Source organism: Eurosta solidaginis, chromosome 4 (genome assembly GCF_040869045.1).
Source record: "Eurosta solidaginis isolate ZX-2024a chromosome 4, ASM4086904v1, whole genome shotgun sequence".
Classification (NCBI taxonomy): domain Eukaryota; kingdom Metazoa; phylum Arthropoda; class Insecta; order Diptera; family Tephritidae; genus Eurosta; species Eurosta solidaginis.
The window spans coordinates 243,004,319-243,028,752 of NC_090322.1; the positions used below are offsets into that span (position 1 = coordinate 243,004,319).

General features: G+C 37.7%; 3 protein-coding genes across 3 annotated transcripts in view; 2 read left to right on the forward strand and 1 right to left on the reverse strand.

Moving 5' to 3' along the window:
- The window catches only part of LOC137251171 (serine protease persephone-like), a 71,089-nt gene that overhangs the window by 34,624 nt on the left and 12,031 nt on the right, over positions 1–24,434 (reverse strand). The gene's annotated exons all lie outside the window — the stretch shown is intronic.
- Positions 541–1,875, forward strand: LOC137251167 (serine protease persephone-like). The gene is made up of 4 exons (XM_067785298.1): positions 541–1,068; positions 1,175–1,389; positions 1,456–1,733; positions 1,809–1,875. Exons 1-3 carry the CDS (start codon positions 827–829, stop codon positions 1,662–1,664), a joined length of 666 nt encoding a protein of 221 aa, XP_067641399.1. The 5' UTR covers positions 541–826; the 3' UTR covers positions 1,665–1,733; positions 1,809–1,875.
- LOC137248814 (serine protease persephone-like) lies at positions 1,704–16,704 on the forward strand. The gene is made up of 9 exons (XM_067779712.1): positions 1,704–1,733; positions 2,341–2,530; positions 2,573–2,758; positions 11,107–11,260; positions 11,355–11,525; positions 11,599–11,642; positions 11,710–11,987; positions 16,017–16,200; positions 16,253–16,704. The coding sequence occupies exons 1-9, from the start codon at positions 1,704–1,706 to the stop codon at positions 16,573–16,575; spliced, it is 1,560 nt and encodes a 519-aa protein (XP_067635813.1). The 3' UTR covers positions 16,576–16,704.

Consider the following 24,434-nt stretch of genomic DNA (forward strand, 5'->3'; position numbering starts at 1 on the left):
GTGTACAATAATATGGATAAGTTAGGGATGCTTTTAAAAAATCACGATCATTGTGAGATTATCTTGGGATCATTATGGGATTGTTTTCAGCATAATTTCGGGGCAATTTCGCGATAGTTTCAAGACAATCCCGCCTATAAAAATATGCCCAGTTGATAATTCTTGGGGATAAGCTATTTGTGAGCCAAGTTTCATCAAAATAAGTCATAAGCAACTTGTGATCATCATAGATGATGACATCGAAACATTCCATTTCTATACATCAAATTTGTCCATTTATAATATACGTATGCAGGGTTCGTGATTCATATAGATTTTAGTATAAATAATTTTGGGAAATTGTCAGTTTTCGAGTTACGAGTTAATTACAGTTTTGGATCATATTTGTAGCATTTGGATATCATTTTCGGGCTATTTTTGGAACGATATCATGGCTATTTCGGCATAATTTTTGGGATAAATTCGAACCGATGGAGCCAGTTTGGGACTGTGTACGTAATCATTTCGCGACTATTTTAAGATTACTTACGGATTCTTTCGGGACCGTTTCGGGATTGTGTTCGGAATCTTTTTAACATAACTTCAGCACTATTTAGGAGCCGTTGCTTTAGGTGACATTTCGGAGTTATTTTAAGATTTTTTGGACAATTTTGGGGACCTTTTGGGATTGTGATTCCGATCTTCTCGCGACTGCGTCGGACTAGCTTCTAGGTTGTTTTCGTAACAATTTTGCAGAGACATTTCATGATAGTTTCGGGATTATCTGCGTTTAGTTTCGGGATTGTTTTCGAGACTAATTCGAGACTATCGGAAGGATTGGTCGGGGATGCTTTTGAACTTTAGCCGGATCATTTTGAGAATGTTTTCGGAAATACTGCAATCCATTCATGAACAGTCTTTACTTTTACAGTCTTTACTTTTTTCGTGCGAAACAGAAAACTATAAAGGACACAGCATTGTCGTCACGGATTGCCCTCATTTTCATGACACTATAGATGTGATGAGCATAAGCAGGGACAATCTCGGAAAATGTGGGCTAACCGGTACTGAGAAAAAAATTTGTTGTCCGTAAGTAAGGAGAGGAAAATAATATGGTTTATCCGCTCTCCGCAGTAAAATTAATTTGGATTTACTGAAAAAAAATTTTACTAATTGCAAAATTTCTCATCCATAGCGACAGCGCGCATATTGTTGGCACAACAGAGCGACCAAGCTCTACAGATTTCACCACAATATCATCAAGAGGTGTGCGCGATATACCAAACGCACTTCCAGCACATGAAAGAATGCAAAAATTTATGTATATTATGATGGAAGCGGGGCCCGGTGGTAGACCAAAACATTCTACTGCGTTAAAAAATGCTGATAATGATCGTCCAGCTGTTCGTGGTGAGTGTAAATGAGGTAAAAAACTTTCTTAAATAGATAATGTACAACTTTTACTATGAAATTCAGCATGCAAAGAAATCGAGAAGCATCTAATGCTAAGTTCACTTTCTCATATATTTGCTATGGACCCAGTAGCAGCACCCGCTGAATATCCACACATGGCTGATATTGTTTATGATGATGACGTGCTTAAGTGTGGTGGAACTTTAATTGCAAAACGTTTCGTGCTCACAGCGGCACATTGCTTAGAAATCAAGGGAGCAAAAACGTTATAAGTGAGACTGGGAGTAAGTGATTCCAATGATCCGACAAAAATGAAAGGACTTGTTGAAATCGATATTAAGGTAATTTATTGGGTGCAACTGATAGTCTCTCAAGTCATCCTCATCTTCATTGTCCTGTTGTTTTTGTTATTGTAGCGATAAGGACACTCCTCGAAGGCCTTGGGGGGTGCTATCGATGTTGATGGTCGTTTTCCGGATGAAGAGCCAGTACGTTCCGGTAACAAGCACCATTGAGGCACCAGCCCGACCATCTCGGGGACGATTTAGTATGACCACATGAAACCTTCAAGGCCATACCGCCCTCCCAACCCCTAGACACGTGAGGAACTTGGGGTCGCTAGAGCCTCGCCTATTAAAGTAACAGGAATCGCCACAGGTAGGTGAGGTTGACAATTGGGTTGGAGAAGCTATATTTTGCGCTACACAACCCCTTGAATCAATTTAGTAATTTAGTCGCCTCTTTTGACAGGCATACCTGTTGCTGATATATTCTAAGCCCTCTGACCGGCTGGTGGGACCTTATCGTCCTCGACATCCTTTATGATCCGAACCTTTCGGCATCTTTCTTTCTTCAGACCTAATTGGTAGTCGCAACCACTACTTCAATTTCGTGGCTGTGAGTAAAAGCAAAAATATACCTCTGATTTCCTATTTTCTCTACTACTAGACAACGTATGTCTACGAAAACTATTCAACTTTTTCACATCACTACGATTTTGGTTTGATCGAATTGATTAAAGATGTCGAATATACATCAAAGATTTATCCAACTTGCCTACACACAAGCGCGACCGATTTGCCCGATAACACAGAATTGATTGCGACTGGCTGGGGACGCCACGAAAATGAGTGTACAAGTATGACTTAAAAATTGACATACTTATAAATTAAATTTATAGCTTATCCAGCACGCCTAATGTCAGCATATTTGAATCTCATCACCTTAACGAAGTGCAACCTTACTTACGCCAAAAACAAAGACCGTAATTTAAGTAATGGCATCGATTTAACTCAATTTTGCGCCTCTGCATCGGAGAAAGATGCTTGCTTGGGCAATTCAGGTGGTCCAATACATTTGGTTATAGGTAAGGCGTTTAATAATTATGGTTTTATTGGTGTTGTTTCATTCGGTTCTCTTTGTGGCTCCAGTGTGTACAGTAGAGTGACATCATTTTTGGATTTTATTGAGAATATTGTATGGTATTTCTGTTGTGTATAATTCTGCTTACTGTTACACTCCTTTGGTTAGTTGTCCTTCAATTTACCAACGAAACATTCTAGTATGAGGCGGAGTTGTGCAAGTAATTTTTGTGAAATCATTTCGACTGCTGAGTGCAATATCACCTTATCTCGGATGCCGTTTCAAAAATGCCCCACCTCAGAAAGCTTTAGAAAAACGACACATCTCAGAATTTGTTTCTCAAATGCACAGTTTAAGCATAAATGCAATAAATTCACAGTAGGGGGTTCTTCAACCGAACTGTGAAACAGAGTATTTTTGAAACGGGAGTTGAGATAGGCTGGTATTCCACTAAGCGGTCGATTTGTTGGTATAAATAAAGAGAGATTTTGTAAAATAAATTAAAAAAATGTGAATGTTATCAATCTCAAACATTTGGACAATCACAAGGCAGAAGTCCCTCTGCTTTTATAAAGAATATACTATTTCTCTTAAATATATCCATACTCGATAAGCTCCCTTCACATCATCTCTTGGCACTGTCCATGCTTTCGAGCCGAGCATCAGAACTGTTGTGATGAGAGACTTATAGAGCGTGATATGTTCGTCCAGAGAGGACTTTGACACTTTCGTCAGTGTCAAACGACAGTGTGCTAGAAAGGGAAGGAAATAAATATATCATACTTTTAAGCCTATACAATTATGGTAAATACTCTGTGGAAATTTAAGCCTTAAACATTAAAAAAGTATAGATGCAAGTAATTTTACAAATGTGTATATATTGAAACGATTTTGCGTCAAACCGGTGCCATCTTCAGTGTATCTAATTTTTCGTTCATAACAGTTATGGGCACGGTAGTAGTGCAGTTTAAAGTTGGGCCAAGATTTTCGAGTAGGGTATCAAAAGACGCGTATTAATCTCGAGAACAATAATCCGAAGGCGGAAAAGAAAAATTTTATCTCTGTCCGGAGATATTTGCAGTTGAAGTTGGCGATTTTAATGTGGTTGTTGTTGTGTTTGTATCCACAAAAAAAATTGTGCATCACCGTGGCGGTGGCGGATCCCACCCCCGGTTTCGGAGAGACTCGCGGGTCTTTTTTCGGTTTTTCGTTAATATCTTTTGAACGGGTAAAAAAAGTTAACTTCCGCTTTCGGATTCTTGATCTGGACGTAATACGCGTCTTTTGATGCCTCACTCGGAAATTTTGGCCCAAATTTCGGTGGGTACCGTAAACTGTACTATTGCCATGGACACTAGTTTTCACGAAAACCAAAAAGTTAACGTTGTTTTAGTTTTTCACAAATTATTAAATAAATTAAAAATCATTACTTTAACACATGATAATACCTATAATAAGTATGTACTGTGCAAAGAATAAAATATGCAAGGACGGCAATTGTGATATGACTGCAACAACTAAGGCATGATGTAGCTGAATGCGTTTGTAACACTTCGTCCACCGTAGGAGTTCGGGTTCAAATCCCACTCGCGGGAGAAAGGCTTTGAAAGGATTTAGGAGCTATAATCTAACCTCCATTGCCAAAAAAAAATAAACTAGTGTCAAGTGCGCAAAAAAGTATGCAACATACAGTACAATATTGTGGCGAATATTAACAGTTCTATACATCATTATGCTGCTACTAAATAAATGCACAACACAAATAAAACGAGCACACACACTTACATATGTACATAAACACATCAGAGCAAGCAGCCACACATAACCAGCAGCTTGAAGCTGATAAGAGTGGAGAAGAAAGAGAAACAATCACACAGCACGTTACCATCAGATAAGAGAAGTTGTTACTCACACATACACACGCATATAGCTAAATAACCAAGTATGACATGCAACTGTTCCAGAAAGCATGTTCGTGAAAAATCTAGATCTAGGAGAAATATGCGAACGAGGCAACTGAGAGTATAAAAGCAGCGCGAAGCAAGCGATAACCAATCAGTTTGATTTTAACACGCTTTAGTAAAGTATGTGATAATTGTAAAGCACTACTCCCAAAGTAGTATAAATAAAAAACGTTTTGTTATACGTTATACTGAATAGTTGAGTTATTTATTCGAAAGTTCAGAGATTCGAAAGTTAACAGAAGACGCAAAATAATCAGGAATTTCCCAAAATTCGTCACCTAATGGGGTTACTAAGAATAACAGCCTAACTCCCTTACTTTTACATAGCACGGTTATTACTTATGACCATATGGTTCTAAATGTACATACTTTTCTGCGCAATTGATATTGTTTTAAATTTATTTTGCGATGGAGTTTTAGTGTTGGCGAATGTTGGAATTCGGGTACTGATGTGACGTTGTTTAAATGTTTCCCAGATTATTAAATAAAACAAAATGGATTAAATTATAAACTAAATTTTGGTGTGCCCATGTACATATATATGCATAGCACAGAAAAGGTTCAGATTTGGACTCAAATTTTTAACCGTGTAGTAGTTTCTATTACTAGAATTGTGTTATTGTTAACGGTTTCATAGAAAAATGATTACATTAAATTTAAATAAATTTTGCATCGTAGGTAGGTCTGACTGGCGATCGCACCATTGATAAATTCAATCGAAATCAACTTAGACAGTTGCAGTAGCCTTTGATGTTGTACAGACAAACACGGTGGAGTTTTTAACGATTTGAATTGAATTTGAAAATATATAGGGCGGAAATGTATATATACATACATTATGTAAAAATTTGATTATGAAGCATAACGACTTTATAAATTGAGCACATAGATAATAAACAAATTGATAGTTAAAATTATAATAAAAATATACTAAACATAAAATATAGGCGTGATACAATAGATATACAAGAATTATTTTATATAATAATCTCGGCGTATAGTAAAATTTTTAATAGAAAAATTAGTGCAAAAAAAAAAAAAATTTATAATTTGGTGTACAAAATGCTCCAGACTAGTGCATATAACCGGAGCGGTTTGTTGTTGATTATTTTGTGTACATTATGGAGAAGTACACAATCCGAAGATAAGGAAGGTAAACTTGTAATAAAAAAGTCAATATCTGATTATAGTATTGGCGGCCACCGTGGTGTGATGGTAGCGTGCTCCGCCTACCACACCGTATGCCCTGGGTTCACACCCCGGGCAAAGCAACATCAACATTTTAGAAATAAGGTTTTTCAATTAGAAGAAAATTTTTCTAAGCGGGGTCGCCCCTCGGCAGTGTTTGGCAAGCGCTCCGGGTGCCATGAAAAGCTCTCAGTGAAAACTCATCTGCCTTGCAGATGCCGTTCGGAGTCGGCATAAGACATGTAGGTCCCGTCCGGCCGATTTGTAGGGAAAATCAATAGGAGCACGACGCAAATTGGAAGAGAAGCTCGGCCTTAGATCTCTTCGGAGGTTATCGCGCCTTACATTTATAGATTATAGTATTAAGGAAAAAATAGAAAAAACAATGACCGTCCCGCAGTCTTGAACGCTTTCAATTACTTAGTTTGCATGGTATGGATAAGCGATGCGTGGGGATATTCGAATTCGCATTCCCAAACGCGGAACTTCCGCGTTAATTTTAACATAACTATCCCTATTCACCAGTGATGACGATTTTCGCGTCTTATTTTAAATTCGAAACTGTGTTTATTTGAAATCTATTTCTACACTTGGTTTTAATTAAATTTTGTATAGAAAATATCCTTTCTACGTTTGTGGATGAAGGTGGAATCGACAATATGCTTTGAACTATTCTATAAATATTGGAAAACATTTGCGTATTTAATTCATTTTAACTGATCTTAATTCTTCCCAAAAGCTGCAGGGGGCTGTTACGAAAATCATAGTTTGCGTCTTTTAAAAATTTATCAATTTTGTTGGGAAATACATCACAAGCGGCCAATGAAGCTAAATTTAAAATGTGACAAACATATCCATTAACATGCAGATTTGGAACAACTTGCTTCAGCCTTGCTTGCACTCCGCTTTTTGCTCCCATCATAACCGAGCAATTGTCGGCACTGAAACCAATCATTTTTTCAAGTGGTATTGAATTGGTCTTTCAAAGATTGAACAATGGCATTAAAAATACCTTCCGTACTACTATCGGTGAAAGGTATCAAATCTAAAAATATATCAAAGCACTTTTTATCAACAATTCGAATCGAGACTGCCAAATATTTTGATATACATTTCATATATTATTAGAGAGTAATAATTCTTCTGACAAAATGCAATTATGGATTTATAATTTTCTGGCCCTGTTATTTGAGTTATTATTTTTTGTGCTTTAATTGTATTGATGTAAAATTTGTTCACAATTTTAGAATCAGTTATGCTATTTTTCATAAGCATATTTAAATGATCCATAATTGCAAATGGCAAATTGTGCTCGGCAACAAAACAACTTAACTATATATTTTCTTCGAAAAATTTAAAATTGTTTTGTACATTCAGAGCTGCTTTCCAAATGACTTAAAGTGTAGTGCTGTATTTTACAAACATGTACCAAATATGTCAATGTATTACCAACGAACTTTCGGGAAGCGAAATGTACAAAAAAAAGTACAAATGTACCATGATTATCATCACTGGTGGACAAACATTAGCATGCATACATACAAACAAACAAAAAAATATAACTTTTGTTTAAGAAAATTAACGAAACATTTGTAATTTTCAACGAAAAAGGATTTTTCAAGAGATGTATGCTTTTTAACCATTAACAACATTAACACGCATAAATATGTATGTTAGGGCGGGTCGGTTTAAAAATCGCTCATTGCTCTGTGAAATCAAGATGATCCACCGTTTAATGATCCAAAAATTCCATCACACATACAAGGAACGGAACGACATGTTCAGTCGCTAGCTAGCGTTTCCAATAATGTAGAGGCTGTTATGGCGACGACATTAGAGAGCCGTGCGAAATTGCCCAGACTTGAAAGTAAAAAAGACTTCAAACAATAATTTTTTTTAGTTTCTTTTCTATAACTCACTTAAATTAATTTTTTCATTTACAAATGTTCTGACTAAATAAATTTCTTAAGAGAAAAAATAGATGTTATTATAAATAAATAATAAATATTATTATAAATAAATAAATAAAAATGAAGAAAAAACATAGGCATTTCGCTGATTTTTTCATGTAAAGTGCAAAACCGGCGATTTTTTGAAATGTTTGTATGGTGAACCCCCAGGGGGGTTCCAGGGGGTGTGCCACTGGCATCGGTGGGTCGGGCCTCCAAAGTTAGTGGGGGTCGGTCATACATTTGAACTCGATTGGTGCACTCTAAAAGGGTCAAAGTGGGATTTTTCAAAATTTACCCCTACCCAAAAGTTCGACCCAAATTGGGGGACATCAGAATTCGTTTTAGAGGTATGGTTCCTTCGGCAAAGTTTTTTATTTTGATCCCTAGAATATGATTTTCACGGAGCAATGGGCGATTTTTTTGCCTCCCCACAAATCGACCCGGCCTAATGTATGTACGTCGAGCTGATGTAAAATGAAAAGATACACATTAGACTGGGTCGATTTCTTAACCGATATCGCGCCATCGATTTTTCGATAGGATTTGGGCTCAGGAAAAAAAGTTCCACTACGCATACCCAAAAAATTAATTTTTGAGCATGCGAAATTAAATTTTTTTGACTTTTTTCGACTTTTTTCTTTGTGTATGGGGACCAACCCAGTCTAATGCACACCGAAGTCAAATAACGCTGGAAAATGTTGGATTTTTTCACCATTCGATCTAATTCAACATGTGTATATGTGACATTCCGTTCACTAACTGACAGGATGTTCAAGATGGTTACTTTTTAGCGTTGAACATGTTGTCAATATCGTGGTGCTTATGGCCGACTACCTTCAGTGGGTGATAGAAAAATACCTAGGGTGGGACCACGATATTATCTTTAAAAATAAGGTGGCCGCTTCTTTTTGTCATTTTGAAATGTATGCTTAAGATATCACACTTGTCTTATCCACAAAGACCGCGGATGTGATGCATACTTGTATGCTTGGCAAGGTGTGGAGCGATAAAGGCGGATTTACATAAACACTTTGGCCGCTTTGCTTTGCTTGACAGCGGTATAAGGTAACAATATAATCCCTTACCTCGATCTTCGCATTGAACCGACTTAAACGTTTATGTAAAGCTTACTTACTTACTTAATTGGCGCTTAACCGTTTAAATGGTTATGGCCGTCCGACAAGGCGCGCCAGTCGCTCCTTCTCTCTGCCAACAGACGCCAATTGGTCACACCAAGGGAGTTTAAATCGATTTCCTCCTGGTCTTTCCAGCGGAGTGGGGGCCGGCGCAGCCGCTGCGTTTTAATTCGCTGGACTATGTTGATGTCTGCGTATAGCTCGTACAGCACATTGGTAAATCATCTTCGGTACTCGCCATCGCCAACGCGTAGAGGCCCACAAATATTTCGAAGAACTTTTCTCTCGAACACTCCCAGAGCCATTTCAACTGATGTTGTCATGGTCCGTGCTTCTGCGCCTTAGCAGGATGGGTACGATAAGTTACTTGTAGAGCATGATTTTGGTTTGCCGAGAGAGGACTTCACTTTTCAATTGCCTACCTAGTCCAAAGTAGAATTTATTAGCAAGAGTAATTCTTCGCTGGATTTCAGTGCTGATGTTGTTGCTAGTGTTGATGATGGTTCCCAAATAAACGAAGTCTTTTACTATTTCGAAATTATCGTGGTTGCCAAGGCGCATATGCGCTGACTCTTTGCTCGATGACAGCAGGTACTCGGTTTTGTCCTTATTCACCATCAAACCCATCTTTACCGCTTCTTTTTCCAGTTTGGAGTAGGCAGAACTAACGGCGCGGGTGTTTAGGCCAATGATATCAATGTAATCACCATATGCCAGTAATTGCACGCTTTTATAGAATATTGTTCCAGAGCGGTTAAGTTCTGCAGCTAGTATAATTTTCTCCAGCAACAAATTAAAGAAATCGCATCATTTTCGTACGGCTCGGAGAGGTCCTACCCAATTCTGACTGAGCTGATGGTGTTGCTCAACGTCATTTTGCACAGCCGTATAAGTTTTGCGGGGAAAACAAATTCAGACATAGCGGAATACAGGCAGCTCCTTTTCGTGCTGTCGAAGGCGGCTTTAAAATTGACGAAGAGGTGATGTGTGTCGATTAATTTTTCGCGGGTTTTTTCCAAGATTTGGCGCATTGTGAAAATCTGGTCGATGGTAGATTTACCAGGTCTTAAGCCGCACTGATAAGGCCGAATGAGCAGATTCACGGTGGGCTTCAATCTTTCGCACAATAAACTTGACACGACCTTACACGCGATATTAAGAAAGCTGATTCCGCGATAGCTGGTGCAGTTTGCTTTATCCCCCTTCTTGTGGACTGGACAAAGAATACTTAGATTCCAATCGTCGGGCATGCACATGTAAAGCTGCCTTAATAAATTGATGCCTGTGGAGATGCGTGGTTAGATTGAGATTACATTTGACAAAAATAAATAAATACAAGGCGCGACACCCTCCTAAGATATTTTAGGCCGAGCTTCGCTTCCAATTCGCTTCGGACTCTTTTTTTAATTGTTCCTAAAATTTTGTCAACTGTCATATAAGTAGTGTGCTTATATTCAGTGGGAACTCCTAAGAACTCTACATGACCCTAGATTTCGTTCACCTCATGAGGTATATCGTTTTTTGTTAAGATATGCCGTTTTACAAAAATCTTTTATGATAGACAAAAAAAGAAACACGAAATGAATGGTGATAGCCTCAGATAGTTCCAGAAGCCGACAATATTTGGTAGCGTACTGTGTCGGTGCTCTTCTGTCTATGCCAGGACTAGTAGTTGTTTTATTTCGCATGACGAGATTACTTTGTGTGTGGCATTTCCAGATCATTATGTAATTGGTGGCTGATATTGTATTTGCTGTTGCTTCCACTACAGCTTAGTGTCAAAAATGACTCCAAAGTACTTTAGCTCGGTTGTATATTCCTGTGCCGCACGAAATAGAGTTATTGTTTTAAGGTCGTTAAATATCGTTTTATGTCGAAAGGGGTGATGGCCATGTTTGAAAGGTTGATGGGAAAGGTCACACTAGCACATCATTTCCGTGTGCTGTTTCTAAAGAAGGAAGTAATCACACAGGATCATATTGAGCCTTCACCAGTTGTATTATAAAATACTATTTTCCCCATACGGGGAAAATAATTGAGGGAAATGGAACCTCATTAATTTCGCTCCTCTCAAAATACGAAAATGAATAAAAAGATTTCTTTTCCTTTCAGAGAATGATCCTTGTAAAACGGATCACTATAAAGGCATTTGCGCTACTAGCTCTAATTGCCCAAATCTACCTAACACTATGAGTACAATGGGTTTGAGTGGCAATCACGTAGGACGATGTGGGTTCACGGTGGTTGACGAAATAATCTGCTGTCCGTAAGTAGCAAAAAAAAAAGAGGTACAGAGTACCTTGTATCTTATGAATTTCCATTAACCAAATTTTATCAATTTCAAAAATATTTCTCCTTAGCGAAAGCGCTCTCATCAGCACTACACCACGAAGCCCTACAGAATTCACCACAATATCATCACAAGGAATTCGAGACATGCTAAACGCATTGCCAGCGCACGAAAGAAAGCAAAAATTTAAAGATCTTATGAGAGAAGCAGAAATTGGGGGAAGACCAAATCCCTCCAAAAGGTTGGTATAAAATTTGTAAAATGCAGTTTTAATTAAAAAAATTGCAATAATTAAAATAAAATTACTTATATAGCAACGCAAAGTTAGTGCGCGCAGCTGATCGACCAGCTGATCGTGGTGAGTATAATTCGCTGTGAAAAGATTTTGAACACAAACTAAGCGCTAAATTATTATTATATAACAGCATGCCGAGAAATCGAAAAGAATCTGATGCCCAGTTTAATATTTCATATACTTGGTGGCGATCCTGTGCCCTCGCCCACAGAATATCCTCATATGGTTGACATTGTTTATGATAACGATGTGCTCAAATGTGGTGGAAGTTTGATTGAGAAACGTTTTGTTCTCACCGCCGCACATTGCCTCGAGGTTAGGGGAGCAAAAGCAATCAAAGTACGACTGGGAGTAACTGATTTCAATAATACTGCTCAACTGGCAAGTTTGGTGGAGATAGATATTAAGGTAAGTGTGGTGAATATAAGCTTTTATATTGCTATGTAGGAATTTTGGTGTGTTGGGTTTTCGGTAACTCATAACGGAAATCAGCATTAGGCGTGTAAGTACTAAGTTGTTCCGTCACCCAAAGAAGAGCAATGCTATGCTGTTTGGATTGTACTATACCCATTACCCATCTTAAAATACATAAATGCTGTTCTGTTTTTGTAAGCGGGTTCGCTTATCGGAAGAGATATGGCATGCACTACGAGTGTATTTCGGCCATGAAAACTTCTATGTGAAAAGTCAGCTGCCGTGCAGATGCCGTTCGGAATCGGCATAAAATATGTAGGTCCCGTCCCGGGAAAGTTGAAAAAGGAGCCGATGCATATTTGAAGAGAAGCTCGGCCTAAATCCCCTCGGAAGTAAATCGCAACAAGTACTTATTCTTTTTTCTAGTAGAAGTCATTAAGTATTAATGTCCGATCTAACCCAAATTTAAAAAACCCACTGGTAACCTCCCACGGATTGTTATGGGCTAAGAAGAACTTCAATATGTCAAGGGGTCGTAATACCCTTTATATAAATGAAGTTTTTTTACTCAACATTTCTGGGAGTATTCAAGTTAAGAAACTTAAATTCGGCAAAGTCTTATATGAAGAACAACAATGGACATTGGTAAAGAGTTTTATGAGGTTTGGGAGTGCGATGCATCCCCACGATTTATGAGCAATTCGCCTACACACCATTAATACCCTAGAGGTTTTTGGTGTGGGGTTATCGATCAGTTTCTTCCATACCAGATTGATATCCTATGTAATTAACTTCGGTTACATTATCTAACTGCACTGCATACAGAGTGATTGCTCTCATTAATGTTAGGGATCTCTTATTTTTGAATGGATTGATAACTTTCTTTCTGGAGTGGATCCTCAGTTCCACCTTTCTTCGGTTAATCTAGTGCTCTAAGGGCTATATAAAAAATAAAATAAATAAATGTAAGGCGCGAACACCTACGAAGAGATCTAAGGCTGAGCTTCTCTTCCAATTTGCATCGTGCTCCTATTTTTTTTTTCTACAAATTGGAGGTATGGGACCTACTTGTCTTATGCAAGGCAGACGAGTTTTCACTGAGAGCTTTTCATGGCAGAAATACACTCGGAGTGCTTGTCAAAGACTGCCGAGGGGCTACCCCGCTTAGAAAAAATGTCTTCTAATTGAAAAAACTTGCTTCTAAAGTTTTTGATGTTGCTTTTTCCAGGGCGTGAACCCAGGATCTTCGGTGTGGTAGGCGGAGCACGCTACCATCACACCACGGCGCACAGTGGCATTTTTGCATGATTTAGACGCGAAAAATTAATAACTCACTGAAAAATGAATATATTTCATTCAGACCAAGTGTGTATGTTTGTATGCCTTACCCCCCTTCAGTGAAGATAGGCGAAGGGTGGGGGAGGCGGTGGATAGTTTGGGGGGTTTGACCCCCTCCAAAAATTTTTGAATTTACCCCAACAAAAACTTTCTTGTCTCATCTTTTGTGCGCAATTGAACATACCTATATTTAAATTTCTTATCTTTTTCTTCATGGCAAGCTTTCCAAGAAAATTAACTTTGGTGTAATTCACTTGAATCCATCTCATACGAAGCTTTGATAAAAAAATTCGCACTTTACTGCAGCATTCATCATACGATCCCTCGTCTCTATTTACTCCCTCCCTAAAACAGTACACACGTGGTCTAGAACGGCTTTATCCTTTTGCTTTTGGCCACGTTCTGCAACCCGCACCTCATACAACTCCCACGTTGTTATCGTCATTACATTAAAACGGGGACCTACTGGTATGAAGAATAATTTGGGTTATATGTAATAATATCGCATTATAGCAGAAATACAGAAATTATTGTGATGCAGCGTGGTTCAAACTTTTGGCAGGCTTTTCTTTCGCGGTTTTATATATTTTCAGTACAAAAATAATACACATTAAAAAACTCATAATTCCGTAAAAAATGCTCAACCAAAAAACTTTTGAACACTTGCAAAATAATATAATTACGTGTAGTAGATTTTAAATAACCCAAAAATATTTTAGCTTTTGTTTCACCACAAAGTTTTATTTAATTTTAAACCACGCGTTATTTCACTTCTGTAAATTGCACTATTTAGCGCGTCATCAACAACTCACAGTTTGACAGCAGATTATTCAATGAAGAATAATAATTATAATAAATGATAATTACCGTTATATACTGTGGGCATTTTAAAAAGAAACTGCATTCAAATTAAAAAAAAAATATGACTTGAAAATGTTTACTTTTTCGCGTCTAAACCAAGCAAAAATCCCACTGTGCGGCGGGGCTATATTGCAGAGAGTATTTTCGAACAACGTCGCCCACTAAACTCCAGAGGAAAGGCAAAATATACCCCCACCTGGACAACCTTTTTGTTCCACGTTGTATTTTGTCGGCTATACTTGGGAGAAGGAGAGGAGCTTTGATCCAGCTATTGATAAATAGTTAAACTCCAACATAAAGTGCATCCGAAAAATGTGTTACCTTATTTTGTTATTATCTTTGCCTTTAGACTTCGTAGAACTAGCCCATCTCTTCTTATTTTTTATGCAGGAGAGATTTAGCTCTAACGCTCTATTACCGCTATCTCAGGTAGTGTTTATAGTGTCCTCTCAAAGTGCTCTTGCCCTTATTTTATCTCCGAAATTAAGCAGGAGGATACGGTGTTCCGAAAAAGATGGCTCTGAGAGATCACGTAACCAGTCAGATTGCTGCTTAAAACGCTTTATCTGGCTCATTCTCCACACTAAGCATTACATCCAACGGCTCCCGTTGTACTCCATTAATGTCTTCAAATTATATGGCGTGATTGTAATGCTGTGCCACGCAAAAAAGCCTGCAGAATATGCTCATTCAGTACCCTTTTTAGTAAGCATTATGCTTTGCTTACTTATATGTCAGCGAGGACGTTCATATTTTCACAAACCACGTTGCTTGTAACACTTTTCGTTACAAAACCGTCAAGGTAGCCGGCCTTCCAAAAAGGCTCGTTATGATGTTGCCCCGAACAGCAGAAGTCTCGCAGCTGCATTTTATATGAAAGACTTCGCAATAGCTAGGAAGCCACAATGACTTACTCGCCTATAGCTATTGCGACTAGCTCAAGTCTTTTTTGTTCTGGTACCCACAATATCTACTTTCTATATACGCATCGTATAAAATAATGTAGATAAATACGTACTTAACGTAATTACACCGCACAGAAAGCTACGTTTTAAAAAAATGGTGTTTTACTTGTAAAGCTTATCCTACATAGTTTATTTTCCATATATTATGGAGAATATCTACACAAGTGTAAGCCTTTGTTTAAAACAAACAACATCTTATGCGTTTGTTGGCTGTGAACCAAACGCTTAAATACGGGTTCAACGAAAGCATTCCACCAGATCATATTGTAACGAATTTTGGAGAAATTCCGCTTATTTTGCACTTTCTGCAAACGTTCGAATCGCCAAACTGTTGAATAAATAACTCCAGTATTCAATAATGCAAAATGGTCTTTATTATATTACTTTGAGTGTACTTCACAATAACCCTTACTTCACAACTAATTGCGTGTTTAAATCAAACTACTTACTGACTACTCAGCTTTCGCTTCCTTTATAGTCTCTGTTGCTCGTTCACCCATTTCTCCTAAAGTCTAGTAACTTCGCGAATTTCATGCTTAGTTACCAGCCATATATGTACATGTATTTGTAGCTTATAGTCTCTCGCATTGGCATATGCGTGGTTATGTATATGTGAGTACTACTTCGGCTGATGGTGAGTATCTCTCTGTTGCCTTGTATATACGTATGTGGGTAAATGATGATTAATGTGTTTCTGTAGCTCGCTTTAATGTAGTTGTGCCTTTATTTAATAACCTTAGGGATGTGAGATAAATTAGTGATGCTAATATTCGTCACAATATTGTTGAAGTCAAGGGAGTGTGTATATATTTATTACATGTTTCAGTTTCTTTCATCATTTCTTTTTATCTCACTTTAGACCACTTACATTCACGAACGCTATTCATCTTTTTCACATTATTTTGATATCGGTTTGATTGAACTGGTTAAGGATGTCACATACACAGCAAGTGTTTATCCAACTTGTATATACACAAACGAAAACGACTTGCCTGATAACACGGAATTAGTGGTGACCGGTTGGGGACGCACCGAAAACGAGAGTATGTTAACAACATTGTAAGCGAACTTTGAAAATAATTCTTCTCTTCACAGATCAACCAGCACGTTTGATGGCTGCCTATTTGAATGTCATTCCAGTATCAAAGTGCGATTTGAGTTATGCCAGCCACAGAGATCGTCATTTAATTCATGGCATTGATGAAACTCAAATTTGTGCCTTTGCACCGGGCAAAGACGCCTGCTGGGGTGATTCAGGTGGTCCCTTACATTTTGCAAATGATAAGTCATTTAATAATTATCGCGTTGTTGGTGTTGTTTCATTCGGTTTACTTTGTGGCTCAAATGCACCGGGTGTTTATACAAGAGTAACGGCATATTTGGATTTCATTGAAAGTATTGTATGGCCTGAGGGCTAATATTTAATTTGAGTTTTTAGGAAAAAGAGTAGAAAAATAATTTAGTTTAAAAAATGTGTTGATATTTATTATTGTAGCTGTTTGTATATATTTGAATAGTATCATAAAATAAACTTCATCATACTTACATATATGCATCATCGTCATTCAGCCTTAACTGGCGCTTAGGCGATTTGGATTATTGCATAAAAAGCCACGCCAGTCACCCGTATTTTGCAATGAATGACACCAATTGGGAGCACCAAGAATGTTGAAGTCTTCATCCACCTGTCTCTGCTTTGTAATACTGTTGGGCCGCTTTCGTATAGTATGACCTAAGCGTATAGTATGACCTAAGACGAAGCTTTCGGGATATTATTCAATACTCGCTATTGACATCGATGATAGTGTCATATATCTTACGGCGTACTGCGAAATTTTCTCCCGAATACTCTAAGAGCAAGGCGAATTAAGTAGAGGTGGTGTTGTCCCAACAGCTGATTGCTTCTTCTTGATAATTTTCCATACAAAGCCTTGTACAACAATATGTCAGTTAATCGAAGTCTATGAAAATTGTCTTTTGACTTGACATTTTTCTGCACGGCGAATTGATTGAATTCGCTTTGCCATCACCTGGTATGGATTCGCCTTGCTCTAAGAGCCATCCAAACTTCCAATTTATGCCCTTAGTGGCAACGAAGAAATGTTGCCACTGATCTGTTTAAATGCATGCTTATGGAAACATCAACTTTTTTTATTTTAATTTTTAATGTTGTAAAAGGCTGGAATTAATATTAAATAAGTATAAATAGATTACATATTTATAATCTGCACCTTTACATAATTATTTCGAATTATTTCGACAATATTTCAAACTTTAATTAGGTGTTTTTGCATAAAAACTGCAAACGGTAAAAAATTATCGCGCAAAAGTATATTAGGCAACTCTGTCTAGTGAGAGAGCGATCAGCTGACACGTTCTTACGCAAAAAAGCAAAATTGTTTTGATTTCTACCTTCCGGGCTACGTACGTACTTACGTGCGTTGAACGTCGGTGAGTTTTCGTTAACATTGCACATTCATACCATAGGTCGTGTCAGCTGACACGTTTTTTGTACGTACGTTCGCGAGTAACTCTAGCTTTACTCAGTCCAAATTAGCACTTGTTGGCAAGCGTTATTGATTTTTCGCTTGATTTCTAACTGATATTTTTTTGTGTATTGTTACGAATTCTGGGGGATTCCGCTTATTTCAAACCTTCTGCTAGCGAATCGCTAAACTGTTGAATAAATCACTCCAATATTCAGTATTACAAACTGGTCTTTATTTAGATTACTTTGGGAGTAGTACAATTATACTTCAATATCGCGTACTTCCCACTAGCGTGTGTTAATCAAAACTGATTTGTTATTACTCAGCTTGCGCTGCTTTTATACTCTCTGTTGCCTCGTCCGCATATTTCTCCAAAGGTCTAGACGTTTCACCTTCTAGAACTCTTGTAGCTCATGCTTGGTTACAAACTATATACGTGTATATTTGTAGTTTATAGCCATAAGCGTGTATATGTGTGAGTAACTGCTTCGGCTTATGACTACATGTGTGTCAGTGAGCTGCAATTATTCATCTTTTAAGGTTATTAGTGGACTAACCAAAATATGAGTATTAGTGCGTATGCAAACAAAGAATATCAAGCACTTATATCCACTAACACACATTTACATAGTCATGCTTCGTAAAATGAATAATCGCTCATAAGGCACGAAGCAGTTCAATACTCAATTAACTTATTGAGCAAGAAATTCAACTGTGTTATACGAAAACACTAATTGAAATAAGTAAGACTACAGTACAATAAAATAAAAAAAGTCATATCAGTCTTCTGACGCTAGCAACACAACGATGTACACGAAACTAAACTGAATACAGCGCCAAAGTAAAACGGAAGATAAACGAAGTATACAGTCTATTACACACGAAATCAACGTGCTACTGAGCATTGTTTACTATATAGTTTGGCAGCTTAAGTAGAGGTTATGTTGCGAATAGAGTGGAAGGCAGTGGACTAGGCAGTCGAATGTCATATAATGAAGGAATGGTGTTCGAAGTTTTTTCAAAGTTAAACAAAAAATTATAAAAGCTTTAATAATAAATAAAACTATTGATTTAATAACAACAAAAACGCCATATATATTCTGTATACATAAATTTGTAAGGATTATCCCACTTTAAAATTTGAATTAAATAATCTAAAGTTTTTTTTTGAAACTGAGTCGAGAACTGTGCGTGTGAATGTGCGAATTTTCATCGATCAGCTGTTAGTTGCGCTACTTGGTAAAATTTACAATGCTACTGAGTTAAAGCGACTATGACATCAGTTTATACTGAACAATGTCAGATATGTATGAGACATATATGTTACGGGGCACTCGTATGTATTTTCGATTTTATGTGTTAATCACTAATAGTATTTGTCTGTACTTGACTAAGTACACATTTAGATAAAATTTTTTGGCTCATGACTAAGTGCACTGATTTTATTAGTACTCAAAGCAGATCTCTGATGTGTGTGCGTGAGATATGTCTTCGTCGCCTTCTACATAAGTGTTGCTAGCTTTAACGTGGACATGTATATAAGAGTGGCTGCTTAATGTTTTCTTTGTTGCGTGATTATTTACTAGCAGCCTAGTGATGTCAACATTCGCCACAGTATTAACACTGATTCCCACATAGACGAAAATTTTCACAATCTCGAATGTATATCTGTCAAACCACGAATATACCAATTGTTTTTTGGTTAACAACAAGAACTTCGCCTTGTTCTCATTCGCTGTTTCACCCACATTTTTCACTTCTTAACCAACGCCATGAAATGCAGAACTTACGATGCGTTTCTTAAGGTGGATGATATCAGTGTAATCAGAATACGTCATAATGTACAATATCATCTTCTCCACATAAAGAAATCGCATTAAAGAGTAGCGTTTTTTGAAGCCATATTTGGTTTTGAAAGCGTAAAAAGCTCCTGTTCATAGTCTTATTAGCTTTGCAGGGAACTTGAATTCAGTTATAGCAGCATAGAAGCAACTCCTACACCCGCTTTCAAAAGCTGTTTTAAAGTTTTCAAAAGAATGGTGTGGGTCGATTCCCTAATTTTGAGTCTTACACAGGATTTGGTGTATCGTGGAAGTTTGATCGGTAGTGGATTTACCAAGTCTGAAGACGTACTGATAAGGTCCAATAAGCTTAAGCTTTGGCCTACATTCTGGCACATAATATGGTAGATAAGCACTAATAGATCATATTTACAAGATACTGACTTCGCGGTTATTTGCGCGGTATACGGGATCGTGTTTATCGTAGTTTGGGCAGAACACACCTCAATTCCGATCTGCAGGCAAGTGCCCTTCCGAACGTATTTAGCTTAAAATACATGCTTCTTATTAACACTTAACCTCCGTGTCTTAGCAGCTCAGCTAAAAATTTGTCCTTTTCACGCTGCTTTGTTGTTTTTTATCTGGGATAGTGCTCTTCTCACCTCGCAATAATCGTATGGCGAAAGGAGTAAAATAGCGTTGCGGGTTTGGTTTCGATTTTTTTGAGGGTTTCGGTTTCGGTTTCGATTCTGGTTGTTGTTGTGTTGACAGTGCTTTGCTCCATTCAATAGGCGCGACCATTCATAAACTGCCATCAAAGTCGTACAACGGGAGTTCAAGGAAACTATTAGTTTCAACGGAGTTGAACCATAGGTATGTTGTTTTTAGAGACGTAGTAGACTCCACATTACAATTTAAGAGATGGTTGGTGTCATGTGGGGACACATCGCATGCAGGGCATACATTAGTCGTTTCGAGGTTGATTCTGGACAATTAAGAGTTTAACCTGTTACAGTATCTAGAACGAACTTGGGCCAGGGTGACTCGTGTCTACGTTGGTAGTGTGCTTTCTTCTTCTGCAAGAGAATGATAGTGTATATTGACAACGGTATTCATCGGGCGCGTCCTGGCGTTTGCCGATTCCATGTGAATTTTGCCTAGGGCATCCTTATGCTTGTCTCGATCAAACGACTGTGAAGGCAGGTGCAGTATCTCTTCATAGTCCTTGCGAAGATGTTTCCTTATCCCTCTTGGATACAAGGCTATATAAAGCAATTGTTTACTGGGATATCCAGGTTTGTAACAATTTGTCAAAAACTGTCTGTTCAGCATTTCGTTATGCGATTTAATGTTGAGCTCTTTTGCCTAACTATGTTGATGAAAGACATCCCGTGGCAGTTCTGAGTGCAGCATTTCGGCAGACCTGCAGCTTTTTCCAGTGTGTGTGTTTTTAGTGCAGGTGACCAGACTGACGACGCGTAGCACATGTGCAACCAGCCAATTGCTTTGTAAGTTGTTAGCAGCGTTTCTTTATATTTTCCCCATGTTCTGCTGGTAAGCGATGAAATTATTGTTGTCGATATTTCGACCTCAGTTGGAAGTCATCTTCAAATATTTTGTACTCAAAATCAAAACCGTTTTTTTGACTTTTTAATATATACATTTACATATGTGGCCTACAGCTCTAATAAAAGTTTTTAATATGCACATTTTTTTTCATACGCAGCAGAAAAACAAGATAATCACGAAGTAACTATAATTTTGTTTCCAATACACCAATGTCAACTACTACCTGGGCCCGTATTACGATCCGTGTTCGAAAATAATTTTTTTTAATCACAATAGTCCTGAAATGGCAGATCGGTTTAATGACATATGTGAACTAGCGACAAAGAGGACTCGTTAGATCCATATCTTATTATAATTTTTAGAAATAGTTTGATATCGCTTGCGTGAAAAAAGTTTTCAGTAACTGATCGTAAAACGTAATACGGACCCTGTTTATTTAATTTTTTTTAATTTTTGTATGGCATTTAATTTTTGTATGGCAACGGCCGTAAAATTGTTAAAAGTGGTATCAATGCAGTACAAGCCAACTAATGGATTCAGCAGATACAATGGGTCACTTATTTGGCGGACAAGGAAGAAACTGACAGCAGAGTTGGCTGTGTGTGTCAAACGCCAAACGTCAGATAGACGACGTATCAATCGTCGCATACGTCATACTTTGCCAATTTTCTACATTGGCATACGTCAGCCACGTCACATATATTGCACAAATTTTTTTACTATTCTTAGAAGGCGTCTGTTATAAACTGGCGTTTAAAATAAAGCAGTGGCTTTAAGGCCCGTTTTTCAGTGCGGGTATAAGCTCCAGTCAAAGTTGAAAATAGTTTAACCCTGCCACTTTTTCCGCTAAGCTGAGATAAGCAGCAAAAATTTATGTTATCGAACAAAGGGGCAAGGTTAAACTCTAGTCAACTTTAACTAGAGTTTCAACTCGCACTAAAACCGGGCTTAAGTTTGCTAACTGTTTTGATGATGGAATCTACAATTGTATTGCTAAATAACGGTGTTTAAGGCATTCATTATATGCGTCACTCTACGCCACATACGTGATGTCAGTGGAAAATGGCGTTGATCATGACGCTGACGGATTGTATTTGCTGAGCTCATAATTACTAGTGAACTTAGGAGCAGATTATGTGTAACACAATGAGTAATTTTTTCTCGTGTGAACACAAAATTCCTATCAAATAAAAGCATTGTTGTTGTTGTAGCAGTACTTCGCCATATCCAATAGGTGCGCCCGATCAAAAATTGTCATCAATGTGCTCTAAACTTGCTGTTTCAACAGGGTGTTAGAGACGTTGGCTCCACATTACAAATGAAGAGATGGTCATTGGATTGACACATTGCAAGCAGGATATACATTTTATATGTCGGGGTTGATTCTGGAAAGGTGAGAGTTTAACCTGTTACAGTACCGAGATCGAAGTTGAGCTAGAGTGACGCGCGTTTTCCTAGGGAGAGTGCGTTCCTCCTCTGCGAGTTCTTGGCATTTTTCTTTAAGAACTGTATTCATCGGGCAATTCCCGACATAGAGGTCCGACACTTGTTTGTGGATATCACTGAGGACCTGTTTGTGCTTTTTTCTTCATACGGCTGTGATCTCAGGTGCCGTATTTCCTCATAATGCTTACGGAGATGGCCCATTAAGCCCCTGGGAGGTGTAGCCTTGTCAATCAGATATCTGTTTGGCTGCCCAGGTTTCTGGGTATTCAACAGAAAGTGTGTGTTCAGCATTTCATTTCTCTCCTTAATGGAGAGTACTCTCGCCTCATTGTGTAGGTGGTGTTTTGGGGATATAAGAATACAGCCCGCAGCGGTTCTGAGGGCAGTATTTTGGTAGGCCTGTATTTTCTTCCAGTGGGTAACCTTTAGGTTACATTCATTCACTTCAGTGAGTTACAGTAAACCTGAATGCCTCTATGTATTTTTTGATATAACATAGTGGTGACTGTGAATGAGAGTGAGTGCGACGCAAAGTGCCACGGCGTCTTAAATAATCTGGCCATTAGTTTGTCGAATTATAAGTTAGCCTACTGGTAACTTTACTACATAATTTTAAGATTGTCAACGGCATTAGCTGGAATTCAATTATTCTTCCATTCATATGACTCTTGTGTATAAGAGAGAACTTGAGGTCATATATAATATCGCTGCAAACAACGGATATAAAAAAGCACTAGTAGATAAGCTCAGAAGGACAAATGGAGAACCAAAAAGAAATAATGAAAAGGAAAATAATAGCTGGACGACTATGACATATACTGGAAAAGCAACATATAAATTGGCAAACTTCTTTAAAAAATACAACATTAACACAGCATTCAAAACATCGAACAACCTAGGGCGAAAACTAAGAACTAACATTAACTCAGAGGATCCGTTTAGCAGCTACGGCGTATACAAGCTTACCTGCGGATGCCAGCATAGGTACATAGGACAAATAGGACGGCAAATAAGAACGAGGTTCAGAGAACATATTAGAGATTACAACAAAAAAATACGGAATCCAAACATTATATCCGAGTCTAACTTCGCGAATCACATGGTCGAGAATGAATGTTCCCCAGCAAACATCAATAAAATAGTTAGGGTTCTTCACATACAAGAAAAGAGCCGACGTCTCAACGTACTCAAAAACATGGAAATCTGCAAACAGAAAACATTCGACGGTAGAATAATAAAAGAATAGATAAACACAATTTCTGACACAATATTCGAGCCTTTAAAACTTGTTTACAGGAAACAACGTAATCACACAGGTACAACAGACAAATACACAACAACAAATAAACACAAAACAATTAACACACCAAAACAAAAAACCGACAAAGAAGGTCAAACGACTAAAATCACAGATTTTTACCTACCCCAGTCAGCCACACAAATCGATTAGTAAACCACCCTCGGTTCTGAATGAACACACAGCACATACACATAATTAAATATACACAAGCATCCATTTTGACAATACCTGCTTATGTACCTACGAACTATAAATACAGGACGAACGACAACAACATATCAGAACGAAAATCGACACTGATGATGGCACAACGCCGAAACCCGTTTGTATCAAAACCAAATTTGACGGAAAACCGTTTCAATATACATCATTTATCCACCCTGTCGGAAAATCAACAAAACAAAATAAGCCATTTATTACTTCATGTAAGTATTGTTTTCAATAAAACCGTTTAACTAAAATTTTTTTTAATTATTTTATTTTCAAGTTTTTAGTCTCATGTATGTATTATGTGTTCCAAATATGAAGCAAATCGGACCACAAATACGATTTTTTTTGAATATCTCGATCCTTCCGCCACCTATCGGAGTTTTTTCTTATTATTGCATTGTCATCGGGTTCTGAACTGTATTCCAAATTTCAAGCGTGTAGCTTATCCGGAAGTTACTTAAAGTTTAATTACAAAATTCGTC